General features: G+C 40.4%; 1 protein-coding gene across 1 annotated transcript in view; it reads right to left on the minus strand.

Annotated features, from left to right (window-relative positions):
• ank1a (ankyrin 1, erythrocytic a) overlaps positions 1–25,312 on the minus strand; it is a 98,708-nt gene that overhangs the window by 19,578 nt on the left and 53,818 nt on the right. Inside the window, exons 3-39 of the mRNA XM_061729180.1 lie at positions 20,202–20,303; positions 17,871–17,969; positions 17,091–17,189; positions 16,732–16,830; positions 16,379–16,564; positions 16,147–16,245; positions 15,957–16,055; positions 15,775–15,873; positions 15,314–15,511; positions 14,992–15,090; positions 14,795–14,893; positions 14,589–14,687; positions 13,760–13,957; positions 13,559–13,657; positions 13,359–13,457; positions 13,072–13,269; positions 12,877–12,975; positions 12,378–12,476; positions 11,987–12,085; positions 11,804–11,896; positions 11,590–11,662; positions 11,444–11,464; positions 8,401–8,521; positions 8,145–8,223; positions 6,775–6,890; positions 6,461–6,685; positions 4,794–4,948; positions 4,501–4,712; positions 2,572–2,776; positions 2,288–2,384; positions 1,919–2,147; positions 1,649–1,777; positions 1,424–1,543; positions 1,243–1,327; positions 965–1,039; positions 517–648; positions 192–347 (exon numbers count right to left, since the gene is read on the minus strand). Of these exons, the coding sequence (XP_061585164.1) occupies positions 192–347; positions 517–648; positions 965–1,039; positions 1,243–1,327; positions 1,424–1,543; positions 1,649–1,777; positions 1,919–2,147; positions 2,288–2,384; positions 2,572–2,776; positions 4,501–4,712; positions 4,794–4,948; positions 6,461–6,685; positions 6,775–6,890; positions 8,145–8,223; positions 8,401–8,521; positions 11,444–11,464; positions 11,590–11,662; positions 11,804–11,896; positions 11,987–12,085; positions 12,378–12,476; positions 12,877–12,975; positions 13,072–13,269; positions 13,359–13,457; positions 13,559–13,657; positions 13,760–13,957; positions 14,589–14,687; positions 14,795–14,893; positions 14,992–15,090; positions 15,314–15,511; positions 15,775–15,873; positions 15,957–16,055; positions 16,147–16,245; positions 16,379–16,564; positions 16,732–16,830; positions 17,091–17,189; positions 17,871–17,969; positions 20,202–20,303 (4,591 nt within the window). The remainder of the gene's footprint in view (positions 1–191; positions 348–516; positions 649–964; positions 1,040–1,242; positions 1,328–1,423; positions 1,544–1,648; positions 1,778–1,918; positions 2,148–2,287; positions 2,385–2,571; positions 2,777–4,500; positions 4,713–4,793; positions 4,949–6,460; positions 6,686–6,774; positions 6,891–8,144; positions 8,224–8,400; positions 8,522–11,443; positions 11,465–11,589; positions 11,663–11,803; positions 11,897–11,986; positions 12,086–12,377; positions 12,477–12,876; positions 12,976–13,071; positions 13,270–13,358; positions 13,458–13,558; positions 13,658–13,759; positions 13,958–14,588; positions 14,688–14,794; positions 14,894–14,991; positions 15,091–15,313; positions 15,512–15,774; positions 15,874–15,956; positions 16,056–16,146; positions 16,246–16,378; positions 16,565–16,731; positions 16,831–17,090; positions 17,190–17,870; positions 17,970–20,201; positions 20,304–25,312) is intronic.

Here is a 25,312-nt window from a genome sequence, read left to right on the forward strand (position 1 = left end):
TGGGTATGAATTCAAAGTTCTAGAAATCTGATAATGTTACAGATGATATCTATTAAGAAAAACAGAAACTCTAGATAGTTTGCAAACTTTAAGCACCACTGTATGTTCATTGGAAATGTGTTTGGGGGTTAAGGACAACGGAGGGGGGGCGGGGGGGCGAGGGGGGGGCTGCACTGTGGGAGACACCTTACCATTGGTCATACCAGGTGAGAGGTGTTCTCTCTCGTTGTGTCGACGTCTGCTGAGCTCACGCGAGCCTTGTCTCACGGGCTGAGGAGGCTGACCCTCCAACATGTTGATGATGTCCATACGGTCAATACTCTTCAGGGCTGTGTATAAACTCTCCACTACAGAGAAAATAACAAGAAGATAAGACTCAAGCAGATGAGACAAAAGAGAAGGGGAGGAGGAGCTTCAGGCAGGTACACAGGTCTGAACACTGTATAAAAGAAACTAAAAATCCAGATTTTGATTGGATGAATACAGCCACATCACACTTTGGTTTCATTCACTCACTCTTGGCCCTCTTGCCTTCACGAGTGGCCCACAGGTTAAGCAGCGCAGAGCTCTGCTCCAGGAGGGAGTTCGGATTCTCCACTCGAATCTTATTGATGTCATCCACACTGAGCTGAAGTTCACGTGCTAGCTCTGTTTATAAAATAAGACATAAGAGAGCAAGAAAACAAATGAATCAATAATATTACTACCTTGGTATTGTAGCATAGTGTCTATTTTATTGAATATCGCACTCTGCTTCACAGTAGCTTTGAGGAGAACGACGGCTCTCTCTGTAAATTAGCTGTGACTCTCTGCAGGGAAGCTGACCATAATTAGATTCATTGGCTAGACTCCACATTGTAACTTTGTTTAAACAGCAGAACCGTGCCAGGCAAGCTTGTGAGACATCAGATAAACATGTTTGGTTCACATAAAGCCAGACTGTGTTTTCTCATGCTGCACTCACCTGCCCAGCTCAGTCCCAACTGTTCTGCAATCACAGCCATCTTAAGCTCCGTCCTTTCCATGGCACTCATCGACGCTGCAAAACACAGATCATAAATGACACTCTGACATTTGAATTGTGTAAACCTTTAGTTAAGATTCTGTATGTGCTGTAGATTGAGCAATATGATGGGGGGGGGGGCGGGGGGGGGGATCTCATACTGTGCCTTTAATAATATACACCACAATAGGAAAAACAGACATACAGTATAATCATTCAAAAGTGTGAATGTCTGATACCCAAAGCAGGCTCATTGAGTGCACTGTATCTTTCTCTTAGAGCCAACGGAGTAAGTGTTCGCCTCCGGTCTTCACTACCAACAACCTGCAAGTGATAAATAAATATTGCCATCTCAGACAAAATATCTGTTATTAAATAAACTTGGTGTGTGTTTTTAAAATCAGACTTTGGAAGGTTTACCTTGATGCATGGAGGCATAGTTATGTTCAGATTGCAGAGCACATGCTGGCTGTCCTCATACTTGGTGGACTTGCGCAGGAAAGACAAAAATCCAGTGGGCTCTTTGCTGTGGTCTCTCACCTTCGGCATACACATCAAAATACATAAGAGGAGGGCAAATAGAACCTGTGGTGTACCAGTCATTTATAAAAGGACATAAACTTGAGAAAAGCCAAATTGTAACACCTTAACAGAGACAGGAAGTCGATTATCCCTGAAGGCCTGGAAACTGAAGCAGCGAGGCTGCTGTGTGGCCTTTCTCACGGGTACAAGATTCCCTGAACACTCCAGGTGAAGTGGCATTCCCTCCATCACCTGCAAGATATAACCTTGGTGCTTATCTAGAAAGATGGGTTCAGCAGATCACATGGTCTTTACGTTCTCATTAAGCCTCAAGTTGAACGCCTGTGGTGTTCAGTTGTTCGTCTAGAGATGCTTCCTCATCTGTGCACTGACCTCTATGTCTCGGCTGCGAGCCACCTCTGTGAAGTTCTCGTGTTGTTCCAAGGTCTTATCCATCTTATCATCAGTCATGCAGTAGCAGCGCAGGCGGCCCTCGCGGAGCTCATTCATCTTTGCAAAAACCACAAACTTGGCCATATAGGGTACGGCTGATAACTCTCTGTAGAGCAGGTTGGCAAAGGAGATGGCCTCAGCTGTCCGAGGACAGTCTGCGAGCCAGAATCTGAGAGGAAATAATCACAAAGTTGAATGAAAATATACGCTTTGTCTTCTTTAATTACAGTCAAAGTGCAGGACAAAAAAAGCTACACCCTTTTTTTTTTTCATGGTATGACGGTGAAATTGTAAATGTTTGGGACTTACCGTGCTGAAACATTGGTTGTAAAGCTGGCACATGCATGGGCATAGTTAAGCTTGGTGGTGCCAGTAATGTCCTCCCATTGGGCGGGGGCTGTACCACCTGAGGCAAAGTATAGAAAGGGCAAACTCAGCAATCAAAATTCATATGATGGCAGTCTCAATATGTTGACATCTTTTACTCATGCACATTAGTAGCTGTGGCCCATAAACTGATTGTAGACATGATATTAAATTGCCTCTGTTTAAATAAACCCACCCACAGACCTTACAACTATGGCATGCAGTACCTATGACAGAGCAGAGCAGACGCAGACTGGTGGTGTCGCCCTCCCCCGAGTCTCGAGGGCTCTCCTTCCAGGACGGGGGCAGGGGAATACGCAGGCCGATGGGTCTGTGAAACTTGCGGCGCCGAGGCTCTACAGTGACCACTGGGCTAAAGTTTGCTTGGTTACCCAGCAGCTTTGCAACCAACTCATCTGGAACTGGTTGAGCCTGAAGTCAAACGGGAATGACGGAGACGGGGCGAGCATGACAAGGGCACAGGTTTGTAGACAAGGGGGAAAACAACAAATAATATCAAATTATGGGGAAGTGGAAGTTAAGAGAAGGGATGTTGGGACCATAGGAAATCAGGAAAAAAATGGAAAAATAATAAAATGGTAAAGAGAAGACAACCAAATTGGGAGAAATGAAAGTTGAACAAAAGGAGAAGCATGTCCACAGTGAATAAAAGACCCCAAATGATGCATATGAAGAAACAATAGCAGCACAAACTATTAAATGGCTTTATAATTCTTTTTTATTGTGAAATTTTACAGTTAACAAGAAGCTTTTACAATCATTAATACAAAAGAGATATCAAAGAATAAGGCACTGTGGGTTTTCACAAGGCCGTTGCTTAATACAATCATATCAGTTAAATAGACACATTTCTAAAAAGATACTGGATTTTAGAACTATTACTATTACTTCTGTTCGGTCCTGTTCTGTATGTTTAGATTAAAGGTTACAGCATGGGTGGTAAAATGTTAGTTTACAAGACTACAATATATAACAGTACATAAACTCTGTCTTGGGTCCTCAGGATAACTGTTGAACCAAAACATCCACTAGAAGCTCAGTTCAGTCTCTGCAACCATTGATCATTGATCATTTTGGTCTACTTGAACATTTTTGGAGACTGGAGTTGTGTACTGTATCTGATATTTAAATCCATACGCTGCTGTAGCATGTAGTCACAGATTAATTATAAATTTTTTTCTAGATCGTAACAATGCAATCAGAATCAATAAGAATAACAAATATACCCACTTTTGAGAGAATTAAGAGGAAGTAAAAAACAACATCTAATGTACTTTGTACATTCATAAATGTTTGAAATTATTAGAAACAATCACATGTGTATCCAAAATCAACTTGGACATTGATGAATTGATTATAATTCTACAATTAGTTCCTTTGACATTTCCTTTTGAAACAGTCTTTTGAGAAAGCAAAGTCGTAATTGGATTTGTTTAAAAAAACCTTTCTGATTTTTATATTACGTGGTTATGGGTTGTAAAAATAGTTTCATCTTGTCTTTGGTGCATGTTTAAAAAAACATCACCTGAAAAGTGCAGTCCTACAATCATAGGTGTATGGCTACAATTGGTTATCTAAATAAAACTTTTGTTTGAAGATCAACTGCTCAACTGTGAGTCCTCTTGTGCAGTGAAACATTTGTTTCCTTCTAAAACTTAGACATTTTAACACACGTTTTAGATAGAAACTACACTAAATCTCTGAAAAATATATGTTAAAGTCAGTCTTTCCCCACTAAAATAATCATGCAGAATATTGTTTATATCTTCGGTATCTCAAATGAAGGTGTTAAATATACAATGAAGAGGGCTTGTCAAGCACATAAATACAGAGTGAGAAAGACTTAAGGCAAAACGAATGCAAACATATCAGCAGAAAATGAGCAGTCCACAGCTGAAAAAAGGTCCCAGATGCATGCATTATGTGAGCTAACAAGTTACAAAAAAATCATTGAAAAACATAAAATGCAAAATAAACAACAAAAAAACTACATCAGCAGAACTTTGACCAAGTGCTGATATGATCAGGCCATTCCAATGCAAATCAAAACAAATCCAACATGCTTCTGTCAGGCAACACAGGCATTAATGATTCTGTCTTTCTTCTCCTTCCTTTTCCTCATCGTCCCATCTCACCTGCAGCCCCAGGCGGACTCGTTTGGTGACTGCCGTCTCGGGAAACGAAGCCTGGACCATCGGCACCAGTTTGCTTGTCAGTGAACCTCCCTCCGGACCAATGAGGTCACTTTCTTGTTGGACCCTCGACACAACAGCAAAGTAAAGCGGGAAATCGGTAGAGATGATGCGGCGGATTCTCTTCTTCCCCAGTTCCTCTTGACTTTCTAGGTCTGAGGAGAAGACAAGGTTAAACTTTTTAACAACTGACACCAGTTAGTGAGACAGATCCCATGAAGAAGTAAAACCCTTACCCTCATCCATTCCATTCAAGATTGTTTCCAGCACCTCGTCGCCGTAGCGATTGCGATGTTCTTTCCAGACTGAGCCGTTCTCGCTCCTCAGCACGACAAGTTCCCGGTCACCACGACCCATGGCAGCAAAGTGGGGGATCTCTACAATCACAGGGCTGCCAAATACACAAAAATAAAACACCACATATGGAAATTCAGTTATGAGATAAAAAAAAAAAATCAACTATATTATTTAACATATCAGGACATAACACTAAATCCATTTTCTCCTTATTCAGTCTTAAAATCATGCAAATACAACGTTACATGAATAACAACATGGTTAATCATACAATTATTGGGATATCCCTTCCTGAGAAAACATCTAAATGTAATGAGTCCAATTTGTAAATTATTTTTCTTACTATGGAATGATGAAGTCAAAATAATTTGTCACTATCAAGCAAAACTCTTCCTAGATTGATGGGCTGCAATAACTACTTCTCCAAGATCACTGATGATGCATTTCCTTGTTGCTGGTATAAATACCTGAATGATCCAGACCTGCAAACTATCACTAAATCTGATTTTACAGGGCTGGCCAGACTGGTCGATGATCAGATATCAAGTGGATTTGTTTAGCAGCACCTGGGAGCTACTTACCTTGATGAGTAAAGTAGCAAGCATTTACTTAGTTTTTAACGCGCTGCCTTCTTCAGATTGGCTTATTTTTTGTTAACTAAATAATGATAAAATGTCAGGTTTAATGCTTATCTGAGGTTGTATTTCCCTAATTGCCTGGATGATTGCTCTGCTGGACATTCTGGACATTTCCTGCTGTCATATACAGCTTCAGAGCCGTCTGGGAGATTTGGGAGGCCCTGTGCGAAATGGCTGGGGGGGGCCCGCAAAATTTTGGGGTTTTTCGGGTCGGATCGGGTGTCTATATGCGCAATTTTAACTCTCCAATTAGAAAAATACTGGATACCTTCCCCTGCCTCATCATCATCTCTTGCCTCGACGCGGGGCCCCACGGCTGCTTGAGACCCGGTCGGATTGGTGATTTTTCTAACAAATTTATCAAACGAGCCTTTCAGAGAGGCATTAAACTCTTCCATTTTCTTTAGTTTTTTTCTTTTTTCATCCCCTGATGGAAATTTCCTGATTCTGTCTCGTTCTCTCGACATTGTGTGACAGTTTGTTCCAACTCCACCATCTGGATCAGAGCAGCTTGTGTCTGCGCTTGGTCTGATCAGTTGTATTGAACAACAGACACGCGCATCATTGCACATATATTTATTGATATGCACAGACTAGTACACATTTAGGTCTGTAATGGAACGTGACTGTTGATATTTATAAGGGAAAAAAGGAGAAAAAAAAAACGAAAAAAAAAAAAAAATGTTTTTGTTTTTTTGTTTTTTTTTCAAAAACGGCCCATAGCGCGAGGCCCCTTGGGGCGCGAGGCCCCGTGCGGTCGCACGGTTCGCACACCCCTTGCGGCGGCCCTGTACAGCTTATTAAGGTTAATGTTGAGAAGAAAAAGAAAAACACTGGTTTCAGAATAATTTAATAGCAAACACTGTTTTGGCAAAATCTTGACAGTATGAGTATGAAAAGAAAAGAAAAAAAACAACTCATGTTATTTTGAGTAAATGGAGGGAAGAACATTTCAGATGCTAGCTTACCCCAGAAACTGCATACCAGCTGGGCCCAGGGAAATGATCCTGCTGGCCAGCCCCTCTCCTTCCACCAGAGGAGGGGGGCAGGTCAGCTTCTGCGGCTTCACCAGGCGGCAGGTAATACGGGTGGGTGCAGCACACGTCCGTGGAGGTATGATGACACGCAGACCATTATGCCTGCTGCCTCGCATTGAACCGCCCCGAGCATCCACCATGAAACTGACCAAGAACCTGTTGTTGAACAAAAACGGGGACAATTACCCACCTGATCAGACAGAAGTTAAATTATATAAAATGTTCTCTTTGTGGGCTCAGCTGACCCTGTGTGTATGGGACTGGCGACTGGGCTGACATTGTCAGACGTTTCGGTTGCTGGGCTGCTGGGAATCAGTGAGTCTTCATCATATTCTTTGGGCAGTGGAAGCGGCGTGTGCTGCTACATGAGGCAGAAAGACAAATCATTAGATGAACAACATTCTGCAAAATATTGTTTTATGCAACAAAAAAGTGGACCGCTTACATTGTCGTACATAACAAAAAGACTACTGACAGAGTTACGATGATACTGTGTGTGTTCTTGTTCCCAGTTTTGAAGTGTTCACCTTTCTGTGGTCAGTGAGCAGATATTTTACCAAAATGATCCCATGTATCAACTAACCAATAATTATTGAATCATTAATGGTTGATAACAGAAAATACATTATTTTATCAAGTAAAAAATACTGAAGAAATAACAACAACATGCTCATATATACATATACAGTACATATATTTTACATTTAGGTTAAAGACTTCTTAGGTCCAAGGTGTACAAGTCTTTATATTGTTCAGATTAAGAAACTGTTTGATTTTGGAAAGTTTACTTTTAACTGAAGGTTCACGGTTGATTTTAAGTATTAAGTTGTAATTTATTAATTCCAAAAGTTAATACAAAAACCAACGGTGAGATGGCCTTCCGCTTCTACGCCCCACGGCTGTGGAATAGCCTGCCAGTGGACCTGAGGGCCGCAGAGAACGGCTAGAAGGCTAAAGTCCCACTTTTTTAGTTTTGCTTTTAATTAATAGCCTTGTATTTCCTTTAATGTACCATTTCAGCCCCTCTGTGCAAAGCCTTATTTCATTTTAGTTTTATTTTACTTTTTTGTTATTATGATGTGTTTGTTGTGTGTATGCAGGGAGTTGGTTCTATGTTTTTGGGGGTGTATAATTTTAAGCATGTAAAGCACTTTGTGCTACATTTTTGTATGAAAAGTGCTTTATAAATACAGGTTGATGAATTGATTGATGTGTTTTCTTTAAGTTTAAATAAAATCTTGGAAATCAGAGGTTGTGGAATAAGGTAAGAAACGAGCATTATTTAGTGGAGAAAAAAAGCTACAGTAGTACTTTGCTTTTGCTTGTGCATTAACAACTGTTTCCAGACCATGAAAACAATGAGCCAAGTGCAGGAAAAAAGAGGCAGACAGAGAGACTGTGTTGTCATGTAAGATCACAAATACACAACGACATCTTCATACTTGGTTCTGACCAAACAATCTTCCCTGGTCAAAAGCACTGAAACAAATTATGCTATTTAGTTGTTGAGCAGAAAATTAGACAACATGATTAAAATGCAATGCAAAGAAATTGCTGGAGCAGTCCTGTAATATTTTCATTTGGAGTATATCAGCCATTTTGCTCTGTACTGTACCTGATTTATCTCATGTTCTTTGAGAATAACTGTCTCGGGAGACACACGAGGAATTCTGGGAATGGCTGGCGAATAATTTCTGTTGTATGAAAGAAAAAAAAAGTCAGAGTGAAGACACAGCTTTACATAACAGCTCCTCCCAAGTGATCATCCTGGTTTTCAGTGTGTCTCTAAAGACGTGTTCCCACCCATCCACCTACAAGCTCGTGGCCACTAGCTCGGGTCTCTACCCTGCCTCCCCACCCATCCCCCTTACGCTGTGCCCAGCCCTCTCTCGTACTCCAGTGATTTCTTGGGGGAGAGGAAATCGTCATCATGGTCTTTCATGTCATCCATCTTCATGTACCTGGCCCCTTCTGTCCCCAAAAGCTCCTCTCCTTCAGAGAACAACATGCCAAAGAGAGCGAACAGACCGTGGTCAGGTTGGTGAAACAGCACAAGAGAAAAAGAGAAAGGAAACAGGCGGTTAACTAGCAGTTAGAAGGGTTAGACTACAGGATGACCCATGATGTACACAGATGGCTTTGTCATTTTAGGGTTAGACAGATGACACAAAACATTAGTGAAAATGTTCTAAACAGTGAATTATTATTAGTTAAAAAAATGAATAAATATTTAAAAAAATGTATATATGTGTGTGTATATATATATATATATATATATATATATATATATATATATATATATATATATATATATATATATATATATAGCAGTTCACAGGGAGGTGGCCGGTGTAATCCTAAGCTTTTTAGGCTCCTTATTCATAATTCCAGATAGATAAGTAATACAACAATGAAATCACATAAAATATATGAAAATCAGAAAATCAGGAATGCTGCGTGGGCTCACGACTTTAAAAAAAAGCACAAAAGCTCACTTAGAAACATCACCTGAGAGACATAATTATGCAAACGATACTATCAATGCAGCAATCATACGTCATCAAAATCTCATGACAAAATGTGAATAAACAGTTATTTAAGTGAGGGTTGTAGACATTGTCTCCTTCCCAGAGTAACATATGAGCAGATTTCCCCTCAGAGAGATGAATCCAAACGATGAGAACACAATCATTTCACTCCGGTATGCTAAAACCACAGATCATATTGTTCTGTACCCTCTTTTGAACAAACAGCATATCAAAATCAAAGTGGAGGTGGGTTTTGGTTACTTACCACCCAAATGTCTTAGAATCACCAGCAGCAAAAGGGTAGTCTTTCCCGTGTCTATACAAATTTGTGACGGTATCAGCACGGCTTGTGTGAGAGGGTGTGTCTGCATGAAGTCCAGAGCCAGAGTAATGTCGTAGGTGTCATTACTCTATGTTTGACTTTGTGAGCACACTGACTTCTCACAGGTTCACATTGTTCCGCTCATGTCCTGTATATCTTGTATGTCCAGGGTAACATGCACGTCTGGTGTAAGCAAAATGTTATCATATGAAAGAGGAACGCATCACATTATGGGCCAATATCACTTTACTCCACGGGATATGAGATGTGCCTTTAAGACATCGACTCAGCTACTTTCTATATTTAGAGCCACACTGATAATCTGTTGGTTGAATTATCCAGGAACTAAAATTATAAAGACATAATATCCCCTATGATTATTGTCTAGAGTGTTGCAAACCTCAAACACATAAAAAATGAAACTATATGACGCACATAACACATCACTTATAACTACATGTGATTTTCCGACACATGAGAGCAGCAGAAGCTGAGTCTGGAATATGAAATATCAAACCACCTTCATGACAAAACAGTTGCTTATTCACATATCAAGCGATACAGAAAAACAAACGCATTATGTGGCGAGTTTCATCTTATGATTTGACACTTTGCAGTCATTTGAGGTCATACTGGCTTTGTTCTCTTATATTCTCCTTATGTTGGAGTGTTTCTGTGGGGGGCTCAACCATGCACAAAAGTGCTTATAGTTTATAGTTATTTAAAGATAAGTTTCGTTTTTTTTTAACTTATGATTTATCTATCAAGGATATCTTTAAATTGATATATACAACCTGAGGAAACCACTATGTCTCACCAGAGCAGAAAAAAAGATACAGTAATTAAAAGTGAACCCTAACTTGAAGATCTTCAAGCACATGCACTTTGTGGCTGACTCTGCTGCCACATGATAAAACACAGAAGCTCAGACACACAGGGTTAACACAGAGAAGGGGACCTTTTTTACCCTTTATGAATACCATTAATCTTTTTTATCGTTACAAAGTGTCAAGTCATTTACTGCTATATTAAAGTTTCAATGTTGTAAAAATGTCGCATTTTCAACTATTCCGGCTATTAATATTTCAGTTCCACTGCATTAATATTCTGTTGAGTTTAAAGCTAATTTCACCTTGAAAAAGTGCATTGCATTATTGCATTATTGCACTATTGCGATATAATTACATCAGGGATGGCATAGATCTGTCTTAAAAAAAAAAATGTTTCCTTCAACCTCTGGGATCTCCAAACAAAGTTTTCATGGTACAGTATGTCTGCCATCAAAGCCTAAAGAGCTTATCTGGCCAGCTAGCTGTCAACTGTTACACAGCAGATTTTATTTTTCATTGCAAACACCTGCATGTTCTAAAGCAAATACTATAAAAGCAGGTAGCTTGAACACAAAAGCCATCAACTTAATGCACAATAAGCCATTAGTACCTGAAAATGTCTCTGTGTATTCATCTTTATAAGGGACCTCTTTCAGATCCTGATCATGTCATCAATCGGTAATGTAAAACTGCTGATTGCGGCTTTTTAAACTTTCTTCAAGTCACCATTTCTGGCCCAATATTTTCCTAGCTTACAGATATTATTTAGAGAACAGGAGCGATTATTTAAAAAAATTAAATGAATTATTACACAATCAATACCATGACGGAGGCAGATATAAAATAAAACATCTGCACACACACAGGTTGCAAAGCAAATTCATCTAAAAGACAACATCACTCCACCATGAGCTGTAAAACCTCACAGAATGAGTATGATCTATGTGTTTGCTATGACTGTGACAATAAAAATAATGATTTATGTCAGAAGATGGAAAGGAATAAAGACACCTGGAGAGTTAGAGAAAAGGGCGTTACTGAAAAGACATATAGAGGTTACAGATGTGGGTGCTATGGGTGCATGCCAATGAGAAACCAGGGTCACAATGACAGTGAGCACCACTACAGAGAGAGAGAAAGAGGCACGGACACTTGAATGGAATGAGCTTGAAATGGGGAAACACTTTTTAACAGCCTATGAATGCTGCACAAAGAAATAAATAAACATTCATACCTAACGTTAGCTGTGCAATTCCTAAAAAAAGGATGAAAGGCAAAAAAAGAGTTGAAAAAGAAATATTTCTCAAATAAAACATCAGTTACTCGTGGCTTCCTTCTGTTTAACATTAACATTAATTAATAATGATATTAGTGCTATACCTTCATCCTCAGACACATCTAGTATCTCATCCACAGTTTCTGGGAAACTCATGCGATGTTTCTCTGTGGTCGTCTGCAGGGCGAAGGAAGAGAAGGAAAATAAATATCAGTCACAACAACAAGAGAGGAGAGGGTCTTACTGTAAACTTTGCCTTGTTTTGCGCACCAATGCTTCATAAGGAAATGTCACATTGGAAATGTCTAAACTTCTCACCATGGAAGCGGTCTCCTCGGTGACGAGCTTCAGGACGTCAATCACAGAGATGTATCCCAACCTCTTAGCAATGGCCAGGGCTGAAGTCCCATGCTGTCGGAAAGAGAGCAGATGATTGATTAGATCAGTGAGGACAAAACTTCATGATTAAGTATGAGGAAAAGTAGGTGTATTCATACTTACAGTTGTGGTCTCATTGGGTAGGGCACCATGTTTCAGTAACAGTGTTACGATGTCTGTGTGTCCCTGTTGTGCTGCCTGGTGCAGAGGAGTGTAACCGAGCTGCACACACAAGGACTGTTATGGCTTCCTCTCTCTTTCATTGTGTTCCTAATTCATTAACTCTAGTGAAGAAACAGTCTGCTAATAGTTATATATATATATATATATATATATATATATATATATATATATATATATATATATACATATATATATATACATATATATGAAAAAACCCTTGAAATGCTACATTACATTTTTCGAGTGGCCTTTAGCTGCATTTGTTGACTAGTGTGATTCGGGTCCATGACTAAAGCTGTAGTTCTATGAAAAACCAGAGGGAGGCTCTCACCCTTGTTTTGCTGTTAACGTTGGCTTGTTGCTGCAGGAGAAACTTCACCATCTTGATGTTGCCATAGTGACACGCTACATGCAGAGGGGTGTAACCCATCTGATGTCAGAGAAAAACGTAAAACATTTCAAAAACGGCTCTGATTTGTCACTTCAGTTCACCTGTCATTTTAACTCACGAGTTGAGTATTTAAGTCATATAAACTAAGTGTTTAAATTCATACAAGATTGAAATAACCAAAATGTTAATATACACCAGAGGTGTGAAGGGTCTGAACTTCTTTGACCTCACTTAACGCTCAGACATGTATTGTTGATAACGTAAGTGCCTAAGGCTATTTATGCTACAGCACTTAGACGCTATCTTTTAAGCCTCAAGGTTTACGGCACAAGTAGTTTTTAAACTAAGGCTTTGACAACTCTCTGCAAAATTACAGTGTGATACATTCTTAACAGGATTATTGAGACTGCTGGTTTAATAATCAAGTAACAGAACTTACCCGCGTAGCAGCATAAACTGAAGCTCCTTGCTTTACCAGAATATCAGCAATGCCTACATGTCCCTCTTGTGCCACCAGGTGCAGTGGGGTCAACCCACTCTGCAATACAAATCAGGTCATCCATGAAAGTTATTATAGATGAAATATAGAAACATGCCGTCACATTTCCCTCATTGTTTGATGATCTGTTCTTGCCTTGTTGCCAAGGTTGACATTGGCCTGTTTGGAGATGAGCAAGGAGACCATGTCAGGTCTGCCCTCCTGTGAGGCCAGGTGGAGAGGTGTGACTCCCTGCAGTGACTCAGCATTGGCCGAAGCGCCATACTGCAGCAGGCTGCTGGCCACCTCCACCTGGTTCTGCTTGGACGCAATGTGGAGCGCAGTGTAGCCATTCTACAGAAGAGATGTGAGCTGTGTTTAATAAACACTATTCTATCATTCATAATGTTCAGTAATAAATTACATTTCTTTTTTATTCTTACCCTGGCAGCACTATGTGGGGACCCTCCTTTGCTGACAAGTAAGTTGACTACATCTAGGTTGTTGTGATGTACAGCAACATGCAGTGGAGTCAGACCATTCTGTAAAAACACGGTCAAAAGTTTATGCACAGCTAAATGTAACAATGCTCTAATATTCTTTTCACTACATCCTCCATGCAACAAATCACTTTTTTCCTTACCTTTCCAGCTGCATTAGGGTTGGCTCCTCTCTCAAGCAGCAGCTCTGCCACATCCACCTTGCCATACTTGGAGGCCACATGGAGTGGAGTGAAGCCTTTCTACAAAAGTAACAAAAGGAAGTTGACACGGTATAAGAATGGCATGTGAAAACAGTTTGAACTGACAGTTACAAAATGCCACATTTTACAGACAAGCTGTACCTTGGTCATCTTTGTCTGCTGAGCATCCATGTCCAGGAGGATACGTACTGTTTGTACGTGACCTTCTCGCGCAGCGATGTGAAGAGGCGTGTGACCAGCTGTGGTGGTGGAATTGGGGTTGGCTTTGTGCTCCAGCAGGAGCTTCACCAGCTCCTTGTGACCCATTCGAGAAGCACAATGCAGAGGTGTTTGGTCATCCTGGCCAGGGAGAGGTAAGGCAAGGGAATCAGAACCAAAATGTACTCTGAAAATTGCTGAAATGTATATTATAAATGTATATTATATCTTGTTTTAATTTCTGTACTTTCCTCCATTATCTTTACTGATCAAAATGAGTAAATTCACACAAAACAATGTTTGTTTGAGGAATTTTAAAGTGTTAAGGGCGAGTGTGTAACCCCAAATCTGAGTCCCCAGGTTCTGATTCTCCGGGCAGCCCTGCACCAAAAACTCATTCATCAATAGCTCATATAACCACTTGGGCAAGCAGCAACCTTGGGAAAACAAGCCCTGCAGTGTGGAGTTGGAGTACTTAAGACATCACTGCTCAAACAAGAAGTCTTATGTCATTTGTCAAGAATTGGTAAACACGCTACTGCTTTTATTTGGAATGTTTTGCAGGCCTTCAAGTCAAGAATGGATCCATATTAATAAAAGAAAATAAGCTGACAAGATGAAACATGAACTATCTTTGGTTCATATTCTCTGAAATGGAGTAAAAGCTATATAGAGTTAAGAAACTGCTCTTTTCCGTAGTTTTATTTCCACATCATCCTGACTTTTTCTTATTTGTGCTTGAAGACTTTGCTTATGTGTATGAAGGAGCTACCTTGGCCTTGGCATCGACTGGCGATGCATTCTGCAATAAAAACTCTGCCACTTCAAAATGTCCTGCTCGCGAAGCCATGTGGAGAGGAGTCTCAACTTTCTGTTGACACACAGACAGACAAAACACAGATTTAACAGCAAAGCAATGCTATAAGACATGTGAGTTGGTCATTTGAGATAATCTTGAAATTGCAGCGAAGTTCTCACCACATTGGAGGCGCTGGGGGAAGCTCCTTTCTGCAGGAGGATCTTCACAATATTAAGATGACCCATAAATGATGCAACATGCAGCGGGGTTAGGCCAGACTGTTCAAAAGAAAGGCAAAATAAAAGAGTTTCAAATTAACTTGGCAATGTCCCTGCTGAATGTAATCATCATCATTTATTTCCTCGTGATTTCTTACTTCAGTCACAGCCTCCAATGATGCTGACTGTTTGAGGAGGAGGTCCATCACACGCAGGTGGTTCTTTTTACAGGCAATATGCAAGGGAGTGAAGCCATTCTGCAAAACAAAAACAATTTCTCTGATGATGATACAAAGAAATGCAGTCTTAAATCAATTGATAAAATTACATTTTCATGTCATTATTTGAGTCACAAGTAAGGAAACACATTGGCTAAAGTCTACTGACAGCAACAGGGGCTGTCTGAGTGCTTTGAATTTAATCTGCAGATGTGAAAATAACAAATGAAAAAGTTAAAACGGAGGTTAGTTTGTCACTAACCAGGGCCCTGGAGTTAGCTTTTGCCCCTTTCTCCAAGAGAACTCTGGCCATGCGGTGGTGGCCGCAGTGTGCTGCCACATGCAGAGGGGTAAGATGGTCTAGTGTGATGTCATCAATCTCTGCGTTGTACTGCAGAAGCTGCTTGACGCAGTCCATGTGGTCCCCCTGTGCTGACATGTGGATTGGAGAGAGGCCATTCTGAAAAATAAAGAAATAAATAAGTGAAAAGGTGTTGGCTCTCTAATCCCTATGTGAAAACAATCAGCGCAAAAAGCAGCAGCAAAAGGAATCTGTGGTTGCACTTGTTTGATGAATTAGCCACTTCGGCTTTCATTTACTAAATAAAAAGCAGAACACAAATGACATTCAGCGAGCTGGGCTCAAACCCAAACCGCACAGAGTTTCACAGTGCATTTCAGGAGAGGGAAAATATTCTCTCTTGTTAACTCCATGTAGTTTACCTTGGTCTTTGCCTGGATGGGGGCTCCATGGTCCAGGAGGATTTCAATAATCCTAACATGTCCATTTCTAGCTGCACAGTGCAGAGGAGTTAACTCATCCTGGAAACAGGTGATCGTCAAAGACTTAGTTGATGATACACAAAATTGGAACTTTTAGACTGTTTCATCATATAGATACGCACCTTGGTCTTGGCATCAATCTGTGCCCCTCTATCAAGCAGGAGACGGACCATGATCACATTTCCACGTCTGGCAGCAATGTGCAGAGGGGTGATGCCGTTCTGAAAAAGACACACATGAGCTCAGGCAAACAAAGGGAAACAAAACAAGGGTGGGTGACTGATGCTTCACCTGCCTTTTGTTAGTCCTTACCTTTGGGGTGAAGTTAACATTTGCTCCTCGGTTTAGCAGTAGTTGAGCTACATTCAAGTTTTCATAGTGTGCAGCAATGTGGAGGGGTGTGAATCCAGTCTGCACAGTTAAAGCCATTATTATTATATTTACTCTTTAGAAACACAAAATAAATCATAATACAGATGTGAACTAATGTCTATTGAAAATTTAAACAACTGTGCAAATGCTATTCACATTGACGTCCACACACCTTGCTGAGCACATCAGGATTAGGGTCATTCTGCAAAAGCACTGCAGCCGTTCGTGTATCATCGTTTCGAGCTGCTATATGTAGTGCAGGGAGGCGCACCTTCCCTTTGGTGCCATAACTGATGAGCAGTGCTACGACATTCTCATGTCCCTGCTGAAGAGCCACGGCGAGTGGAGTAAATCCATCCTGCAGCAAAAGCAGAGAGAGTCAGAAGAGAGGACGAAACTGAGACAAAATGAGAGTGGTATCAAGAGAGAGGCTTATGAAAACAACATGGAACGGAAACACAGAGTGTGGCTCAGTAAAGGCAGTCCTGAGGAATTTAGGACATCACTTTCTTAGTTCTTTGATACCTCCGTTGGAATGCTCTGATTGGCTCCATTCTCCAGAAGAAACTTCACAACCTCTAGATGGTTTTCTTGTGCAGCCATGTAGAGTGGAGTGAAACCCTTCTATCTCAGAAAGACAAACATAAGACAGGCGCACGCACGCACACACAAATACACATACACGCAGAGAAGCAGAGGAGACATAACGACAGGAAAATAGTCATAGAGGCACACACAAGGATGCACACAGAAAAGAAACCAGCACACAGAAATATTGCAACAAAGACACTTGTTAACAGATGGAAATTCACATTCATGTTCAGATATTGAGTAATGAAGAACAGCCTCAGGGCTGCTGCTGTAACAGCAGCTACGGGTCTCACCTGGGACTGAGCATTGACATTGGCCCCATAGTTTACCAGCTCTGTGACGACCTGCTCCTGCCCTGCCAGAGCTGCAATGTGCAGGGCAGTGTTCCCTTTCTGTTTAAACACAGATACTCGAGAGCGTGAGAACACAATATATTAGAAACTAATCAAAACTCCACATGCATTTTCAAATATGCAATTTTTTTAACTACAAAGTGGCTTTTTTCCCACATATGAGTGTCAGGAATGGGCTTCATTTGTGGGTTTTGCTTATGCCTCCATTCTCCAGGATCCATTGCAGCTAGTGTCTAGGCTCAAGGGGTCCTGCCTCATTCTCCAGCTTTATTTAGAGTGCAACATGACCATAGCACTTTATATGAGTCTAACTGCCAAAATGTTTTCATCATTCAAGCAATTGCACAATAACAAATGTTTTACATACAAATGATCAATAATTATTGGAGTCATAACACAGACCAAAAATATAAAGTAACAGTTCCACATATCTGAAAAATGCTAATATATGGCGTAATTTTATGTCTCTATATAAGAAAGATAAACCAAAGGTACTACTAAGTTTAGCATTTTGATTCAATTAATTTGTTCTTGTTTAGTTTGAAAATGATTTGACCAGTTGTTAATATTTCTTGACCAGGGGCTGTAACGTCCTGTGGTCTCCGATGGTTACCAGCAAACCACTTGTGTGACCTTTGACTATGAGTTCTGAGTATCCATACATGAGATTTTTTAGCAGGTGATTTTTAAGAGCATCATTCTTCTTGCAGGGAATTTTACCTTCGTAGTGGTCTCCAGTACGATTCCATTGTGAAGTAGCTCCAGCACCATTTTGACGTGGCCCTCTTTCGAGGCCAGATGCAACGCATTGAGCCCATTCTGAGTGAGAGAAAAGAGCAGACCTCATACTGAAGGGCTTTACGCAAGCTAAATTCTCTCATTTGAAATAACCACACATACAGTTCAGACAAATAAACACACAAGATTCATGCCAAATGAAACAACTGGTCTGCTGTTAAACTGAAGCTCACACAAACCAAAGCAGGCAAATACTTACAGTGGGCACCATGCATGCAGTGTGCTCAGAGTCAGAGTAGTCATTAGCAAAAACATTGCCTACAGGAATGAAAATCAAGATGAAATTTTTTTTTCATTCGTTTAATGATGATTAGAGGAGGATGGGAGGGGGATGGCAGGCCGCTGGTCTCGTAGCTGGGAAGAATACGAGCCGTGTGGGATAGGTCTGACCTCACACAGCCTTCCTTCAGCCGCACAGGACATGTGAGGTTGGACCTTTCCCACACCACTGATATTATTCCTCTGAGTGGGGAGACCATAGCACACCATCACTCTACTGGAAACAGAGGGGAAAAGCAGGAAGGGAGGCAATGGTGGAGGAAGACTTCAAAACAAAAAGCTGAGATTAACTAGAAAAAACAGGTGACAAATAAAAAGTGAGGTGGATAAAACAGAAGTTATCAGGCTAAGAAAAAAAAGATGAGAGAAAACACAGCAACAAGGACCGGGAGAGAGGCAGCGGGCCAATGATGGAGCCAGAGGTTTCCACTCAGACTGGCAAACAGAGAGGGAAACTGCCACCATCAAGCCTTGATCGGGCTAAACCCCCACATAATGTCACAATACACTAAACAATACTCTCACAGTGGAGGTTAAAGTGACAATCTACCACTTCCTCACAATTCTCACCGGATCACTGTAAACCTGGGACAAGTGAGACAAGTGAGCAGTGATGGTATTGAACAAGACTGTGGAACTTTGCCAGATATGCAGTGCTGGTTACGACAATAAGAAGGTGAGTAAATATGACTTGACTCTCGCTCATATATGACATTTTATTTTATTATCACACAGAACCTTGAAACCAACACACAATAAATTAAATTAGGTTGTTTTTCCTTCTATACAACAGATATAAAAATCACCTCAGTTACTGTAAGGAAATGTTTGTGTAAATCAATCATTTCAGTGAAACAAGAATGCTGAAGATTATCACTTCAACAAAAATACAATTACATCAAACACTGACATAATTTAATTATTTATGCCAAAAACAGAGTGGTATGAAATTAGGTCATTCAGAGAAATCTAGAAAGTCACATATATATTCTGCTATCAGACTAATTTTCTATGTGTGATTTTTATTGTTAATCAACCACGTGTTTCCATACATCACTATTCAAATACATTCAGGGAGCAGCTCCTGCGCAGAGATGCTTCACAGAAATAACGGTATGTAGTGTCTGTTGTAAGGCCTGTAAATAGTTTTAACTGAAACTCTGACATAGGTATTATTATGTTAGATTAATGATCCAGAGGAGTCTCTCGTGCGACATAGAGGACTGTAGTTAAGTTGCTAGAGCCTGAGGGGAGCAGTCTTAGCACCCTAACACTGCCTCTTCCTGGCCACGCTAGGCGCAACTGTCACTGTAAAGAGGTAGGATGGAGGAGATGGAGCAGCAGTGGGGAAAGGAGAGCCCCTGCCCCACTTATTAACTCCTCCAGAGACCCTCTAAACTCCACCTGCCACCTTCAGTGATTGATTAACAGTTTAACTGAGCATGCACATGCCAGATCATAACAGCACAGTGCTTAACTCATGCAAACTGGACACTCAAAACAAATAGAAATACACAGTGTAAATACAGTAAATGTCAATACACAAAACTTCAGCAGAATATGATGCACAACGATGTAATCCAAAAAAAAGGTGTTATTTAACAGAAAACAGAAAAATGCAAACGTTTCGGCATCTTGATCTCATCAGAACTAAACAATAAAATATTGTTAATTACTACTCTGCACGTGAAATGATTCCTGTCATTTGTGTTATAGTTTTTTCATTTACTTTTTTTTTTTTTGAAGAGAAATGAGCTGTCCAACAATTTGAATTGAATTGCAGCTCAAACATTTCTGTTTCTATTCATGTTCTGTGCTGGAATAATATATTCCATAAGTTTTGTTGATAAATAAAATGACCTAAAACAAGAAAAAAGCCAAGTATACACTGTGTAATGGAAATAAAAATCTCTGGCTGGTGGCTGGATAAGCTTGCCAGTCAGACAATTCAATCTAGGGAATGTGCTCTCTCACCTGATTGGCTGTATTAATATCAATGCCATTTTTTATATGGTCCAAAGCCTTGTCCAGGTTGCCAGATCGGGCAGCTCGAAGAAAACTGTTGCCAGCATCTGCCTGCAAGGGAAACAGAAAAGGTGGGAAAAGAGGGGAATGAGGGGTATCAGAGAAAGTGAGAGATGTGTAAAGGAACAGAGTGGGAAAAAGGAGAGGGAGTTTTTGGTTATTTTAGCTCTTTATTTTTTTTAAATACGATTTCTGTTTGATGAGGAGTGAGAACGATTGCAGGATGGCCCTTGTCCATCAGTTTCCCCCTCATTTCCCTCCTCCCTTTTTTTGGGCAGGGCAGATTGAAAATTTGCCCCCGCAGCTTGAAATTAGTATAGCCAAGGATTTGGTGGGCATGGAGATAGAGTACAAGCAGTAAACACTAAGCCTATTTGCCACCCAAGTGATGAAGTACAAACAGCCTGCGGTGTACACGTTGTCGTTGTGTCCAGTCCCTTTTGCCCTCTTTTTTTGTATTAAAATGAAAGAGAGAAAAAGATAAAGAGAGAAAGGAGACAGAGCGCTAGGCTTCGATGGTTCCTGGCTCACGGGCCAGCTCATGGCACATCTTATGTTTTTGTCTGTGTTTTTTTGTGTGTCTGTGGGTTTCATGCCTCTCCCAGGCAGGCAAGAGAGCTGCTGAAACAGGATCACTCATGCGGCACTGGGGGAGAGCGAGGGAGAGGAGAACAGGAGAAGCAGGAGCAATCGAGGGAGAACCACAGGGAGGAACTCGACTGCGGCAAAACCTGCACCTTTTTTAATTTCCTTTTACATAATCGTTCTCACTGTGCCTACTCCCTCCCTATGTCACCACCTTTCCAACTAAGTAGACATGTCAACATGATAGTCAGGAAAATAAGCAATGCTTAATTGCGTGTTTTCAGAAAAATACAGATAATAGCGCAAACCCTTCATTTTCAGATCCAAAAGAAAAACACCAAAAGCTGCTGCTGCACACTATAACACAGTGCTTTAAGTTGTGCTGACTGTTGTTGTGACAGGGGCTTTGCCCCTCTTGTGACACAGAGGGAGAGGGCCTTGGTAAAAAAGAGAAAGGATCCGCATGCCTGAAGTAAAGGCATAGCAACAAATGACACAACACCCTCAGCATGACATCAGTGGCACAGAGCTGTGCAAAGAGAGAAGTCGTCTTTTTAAAAAAAAGACAAGAGAGAGAAAGCTGCAACAGCAAGAGAGTGGACACTTCCAGATGAAGTTCCTATCAGCTGATGTTGCTACCAGTTTGAGTTTTTCCTTGAAATGTTAACAGCTACAATGCTCATCAAATTAAGCTTAAGCAGTACGCAGCACCTTCTGTGTAAAAGCAATAAAGACTGAGCTCTTGAGTGGACCAGTTGCTGCTGAAAATGTGTCATATATTTGTTGGCCTTATTTAAGTCACAGGTCATTCAAGTCATACCACATTGCTCTATAAAACCCAAGCTTAAATATTTAGTCTTTCTCACACAGACAGTAAAAACTTTCTCATTCACTTCCCTTAGTAGACAGCTGCAGAGCAACAAACCAACATCAGCACACATAAACAAACAGACACACGGGTCACAAGAGTAATGGTCATCATACTGCGATACAACCTCCCAATGTGCAAATATTTCGGATATAAAGAAACTTAACTTATGCATCTATGAACTAACTTACAAGCAACTTTTAAAGAGGTTGCAGATATTTCATTTTATTGAACTCGGACATGTTATTAGTGTATTTCATAGATAAACACACATAGAAGACACAAACAGTGCAGCAGTTTACCAAATGTGTTTCCATTGTCTGATTGACAGGTTTGCAAACACACACCATCCTCACATCAAATACATGGCAAACACAGCTGAGGCAAAGACCCACAACCCGACGCAATGTGTACGCTCTCACTGCAAACGGTAGCATGGTAACAACATAGCGACTCTGGTGCGGCTCCCTCAACAGTCATCCTCTACAGCCTGCAGATGTTTACAAGACAACGGAAACTCACATTAGAACTTCACCAAGAAAGATTGTTCTTCATGGCAAAGCTTTCCGGGTGCTCAGTCCTGAATTTTCTTGTGTGGCTACATGTTTGTGTGTTTATTGGATTGCGTCAAGAAGTGAGAGTGTGGTGTGGAGAGATAAGGATGCAGAGGAACCACACCCTTACCCTAGCTCAGACATAAACAGGTACAGTGCACATTCATTAATTATATACAGAACTCATTGACCGAGTAGTCTGGAAATGTTGTTGGTAATTCCTCTGCTGCATTCTGCTGTATATGATTTGGAGAAATGAGTCCCTCTGTGATTATTATCAGACTGAATGGACAGACTTCAAGAGTCTTGATTTAACAGAACCAAGCAAGCACATTAATCATACTGTGCAAACCAAAAGAAGCAGACTGAGGTCTGCACACAAGCTTCTCAGTTAACATTAGCAGTTTTAACACACAGCATCATGCAACGTGCATGCAACTGTCCTCGGGCTAAGACAGTGCATAGTTGCTCATAATGAGGCTTGAAATTACCAAGTAAAATCAATCTCATATCATCATTTATCACAGAAAAACCCTCTCCCCTGAACCCTCCCTGCTTGTTATCATCTGTTTTTCTTTCCTGTTGCGTTCCCTTTCCCCCCCAGCCTTCTGCTTTTTACATGTGCATTCCCCTCTTTGCTTCCTCTGCTATTGCTGCAGCAGACAGGATGACATCACCCCATTGCCGGTAGACTGCAATGTTAAAAAATGTGTACTTCTGTCTGCGCGTATAGACACATTAAGACATTTTAGTCCCAACCCTCTGCATGAGATAGTTGCGCTAAAAGAATAATTGTTTCTGCGATAAACATCTGATTTTAGTGTGGTTTTTTTGGTGACAATTTGAAAGCCTGGGAATGATATTAAGATTTTAGCAGGTTTGGGTTTCAATGTTTGGCTTCCTCTTTATGCAAATTCTTACAGATTACTTACACAATACACTGGTCGCAATCACCATAACCTCTTTCTCATCTGATTTTGTGAATAGAATAATAATGTGAAAAATCTGTAACTATTACATTTATATTGAGAAAGTAGGATTAGGAATATTGTCCCTTTTAAGCCTAGGATACATCTGGACTTTAATTCCCATCACTTAAAAAGGGATGTTTGGGCCTAAGTTTTACTTCTTCTCACTCCCTTTTGAATATGTACTTTGTTATGTCTCATGTTAAGACGATTGTCTTATTTTCTTTCTTTTTTTATATGATTCATATTCGAAATAAACACTACTACTAAGTGTACACATGTTTTACAAGGATTTTAAAGGCGAGACTCCACAACAACAGAAAAAGGAGAAACATAAGGTGATGATTCACTTTTACAGAAATCTATACAAGTTTTGCCTCTCTGGTCCCTCCTGTGATGCCCTGACCCTTGGATTGATGCCTTTATGCTTATTTAAAGTTTTTTTTTTCATGTATTTACCCCACTGTTATTTACTCCTTGTATGGTCTGTGCAATCAAAAGCAAATTCTGAAGCTCTTGTATGCACTGAAATAATCTCTGTGCCAAACATCAGAAAACTCTTATTTATTGAGAAAAAAAATAAGCCTTCCTTTTGAAATAAAAATTTTAAATGCAGAAACACAGTCCAACAGACTCACAACCTCCCTTTAAACACACACACACACACACACACACACACACACACACACGCATACACACACGCACTAATTTGCAAACTCAGCACCAGGTGCAAATCATAAATTATTCAAGTGTCACCACGGCCATTTGTGCACCCAGTAAAAAGGTGAAAACATTGTAATGTGGCTGTATGTTCAGCATGTCACAGGTACTGCTTAACTTGCAGTATTTTCCACAACATAAAGTGTGCCAACACACCAAACCTCAGTAAACTGAATATATAACGCTTATATTCAGGGTTTCCTTGCGTTCAGGGGAAAATTGAACGCCAGATATGGTACATTTTCCAAAGTGCTTGAACAGCTCTAACGTCACCCTTTTCTGCTGACTTGTATTTGCTCAATAAATTGATTTCCTTTCTTTGTCCCCCTTTTACTGCTCTCCATCTCTGCCTTCGTCCCTCTTGAAGAGGCTGAGCCTTCAGCAGGCTGCTACAGAGATGCATCATGTGTAAAAGTCTGTCAGTGAGACTGTTAAGCTCTGAACACATTTATAGTAAGTTAGTGAGCTGGGATGAAGTTGTTACTATCTCCTACATGTACATCTGCCTGTCCAACTATTTGTCTGTTTGCCTGCATTCCCTGTATGTGTAGAAGTAGACTGCCCCACTTTTAGTATTTACTTTCTCACAGTTGCAGGCACCCCCACTGTGTAGCCCACTGTTTATCCCTGCCTTGCTGGAGGATTGTCTCTTTATAACTGGCTCTGCTGCAGACTCTGCACTTGTAGATGAGATTGTCATGGTTATTATTTTCATGGTTATTGTGACCTTTTGTGGATAACAAAGAAGTTGAAAGCCATAGGGTTAAGATGGGGATGGAGACCTATGAGAAAAAGGATCAAAATATGGTAAACATCCCGTGCTTTACTGCACAGTTACACAATAGTAATTATGCTGAACATAACCATCTGGAGGGATAAAGAGAAGACAGAAAAGTCTGCATTGTTCCAGTTACTGATATGATCTTAGCTGAAGTCTACAAAATCAAAGATTAGCAAACATTTAAAATTCATAAAAACGATTAAGCGATAACGATAAACGATCCTTCAGCATCTCACCTGCTAAGATAGGCAGCGAAAAACCTAATGGACCCTGTGTGAAACTAAGTAAAAATAGCAAAGGTGACTGATTCTATTTCACAGTGCTCGTAAGCTAAATTTGGGTGTTAAAAGTCTACTTTTTTAACTTTATCACCAGCTGCAAAGACAAGCCACATTAACACACTGCTTATATATTAAACAGGAAGCAGTTTCTTTTTGAGTTATATTTGAAATATTATACAGCAACGTGAGTATTTCTTGTGTTGTGTGAGCTTCCCTTTTTTCTATTTCAAATTGTCAAGTAAAAAAATTAAGTACGATAAAGCCTACCACGCAAAGTTTCTAAACATAACTAATAAAAATATG

The sequence above is a fragment of the Cololabis saira genome, chromosome 9 (assembly GCF_033807715.1).
Source record: "Cololabis saira isolate AMF1-May2022 chromosome 9, fColSai1.1, whole genome shotgun sequence".
Taxonomy (NCBI): domain Eukaryota; kingdom Metazoa; phylum Chordata; class Actinopteri; order Beloniformes; family Belonidae; genus Cololabis; species Cololabis saira.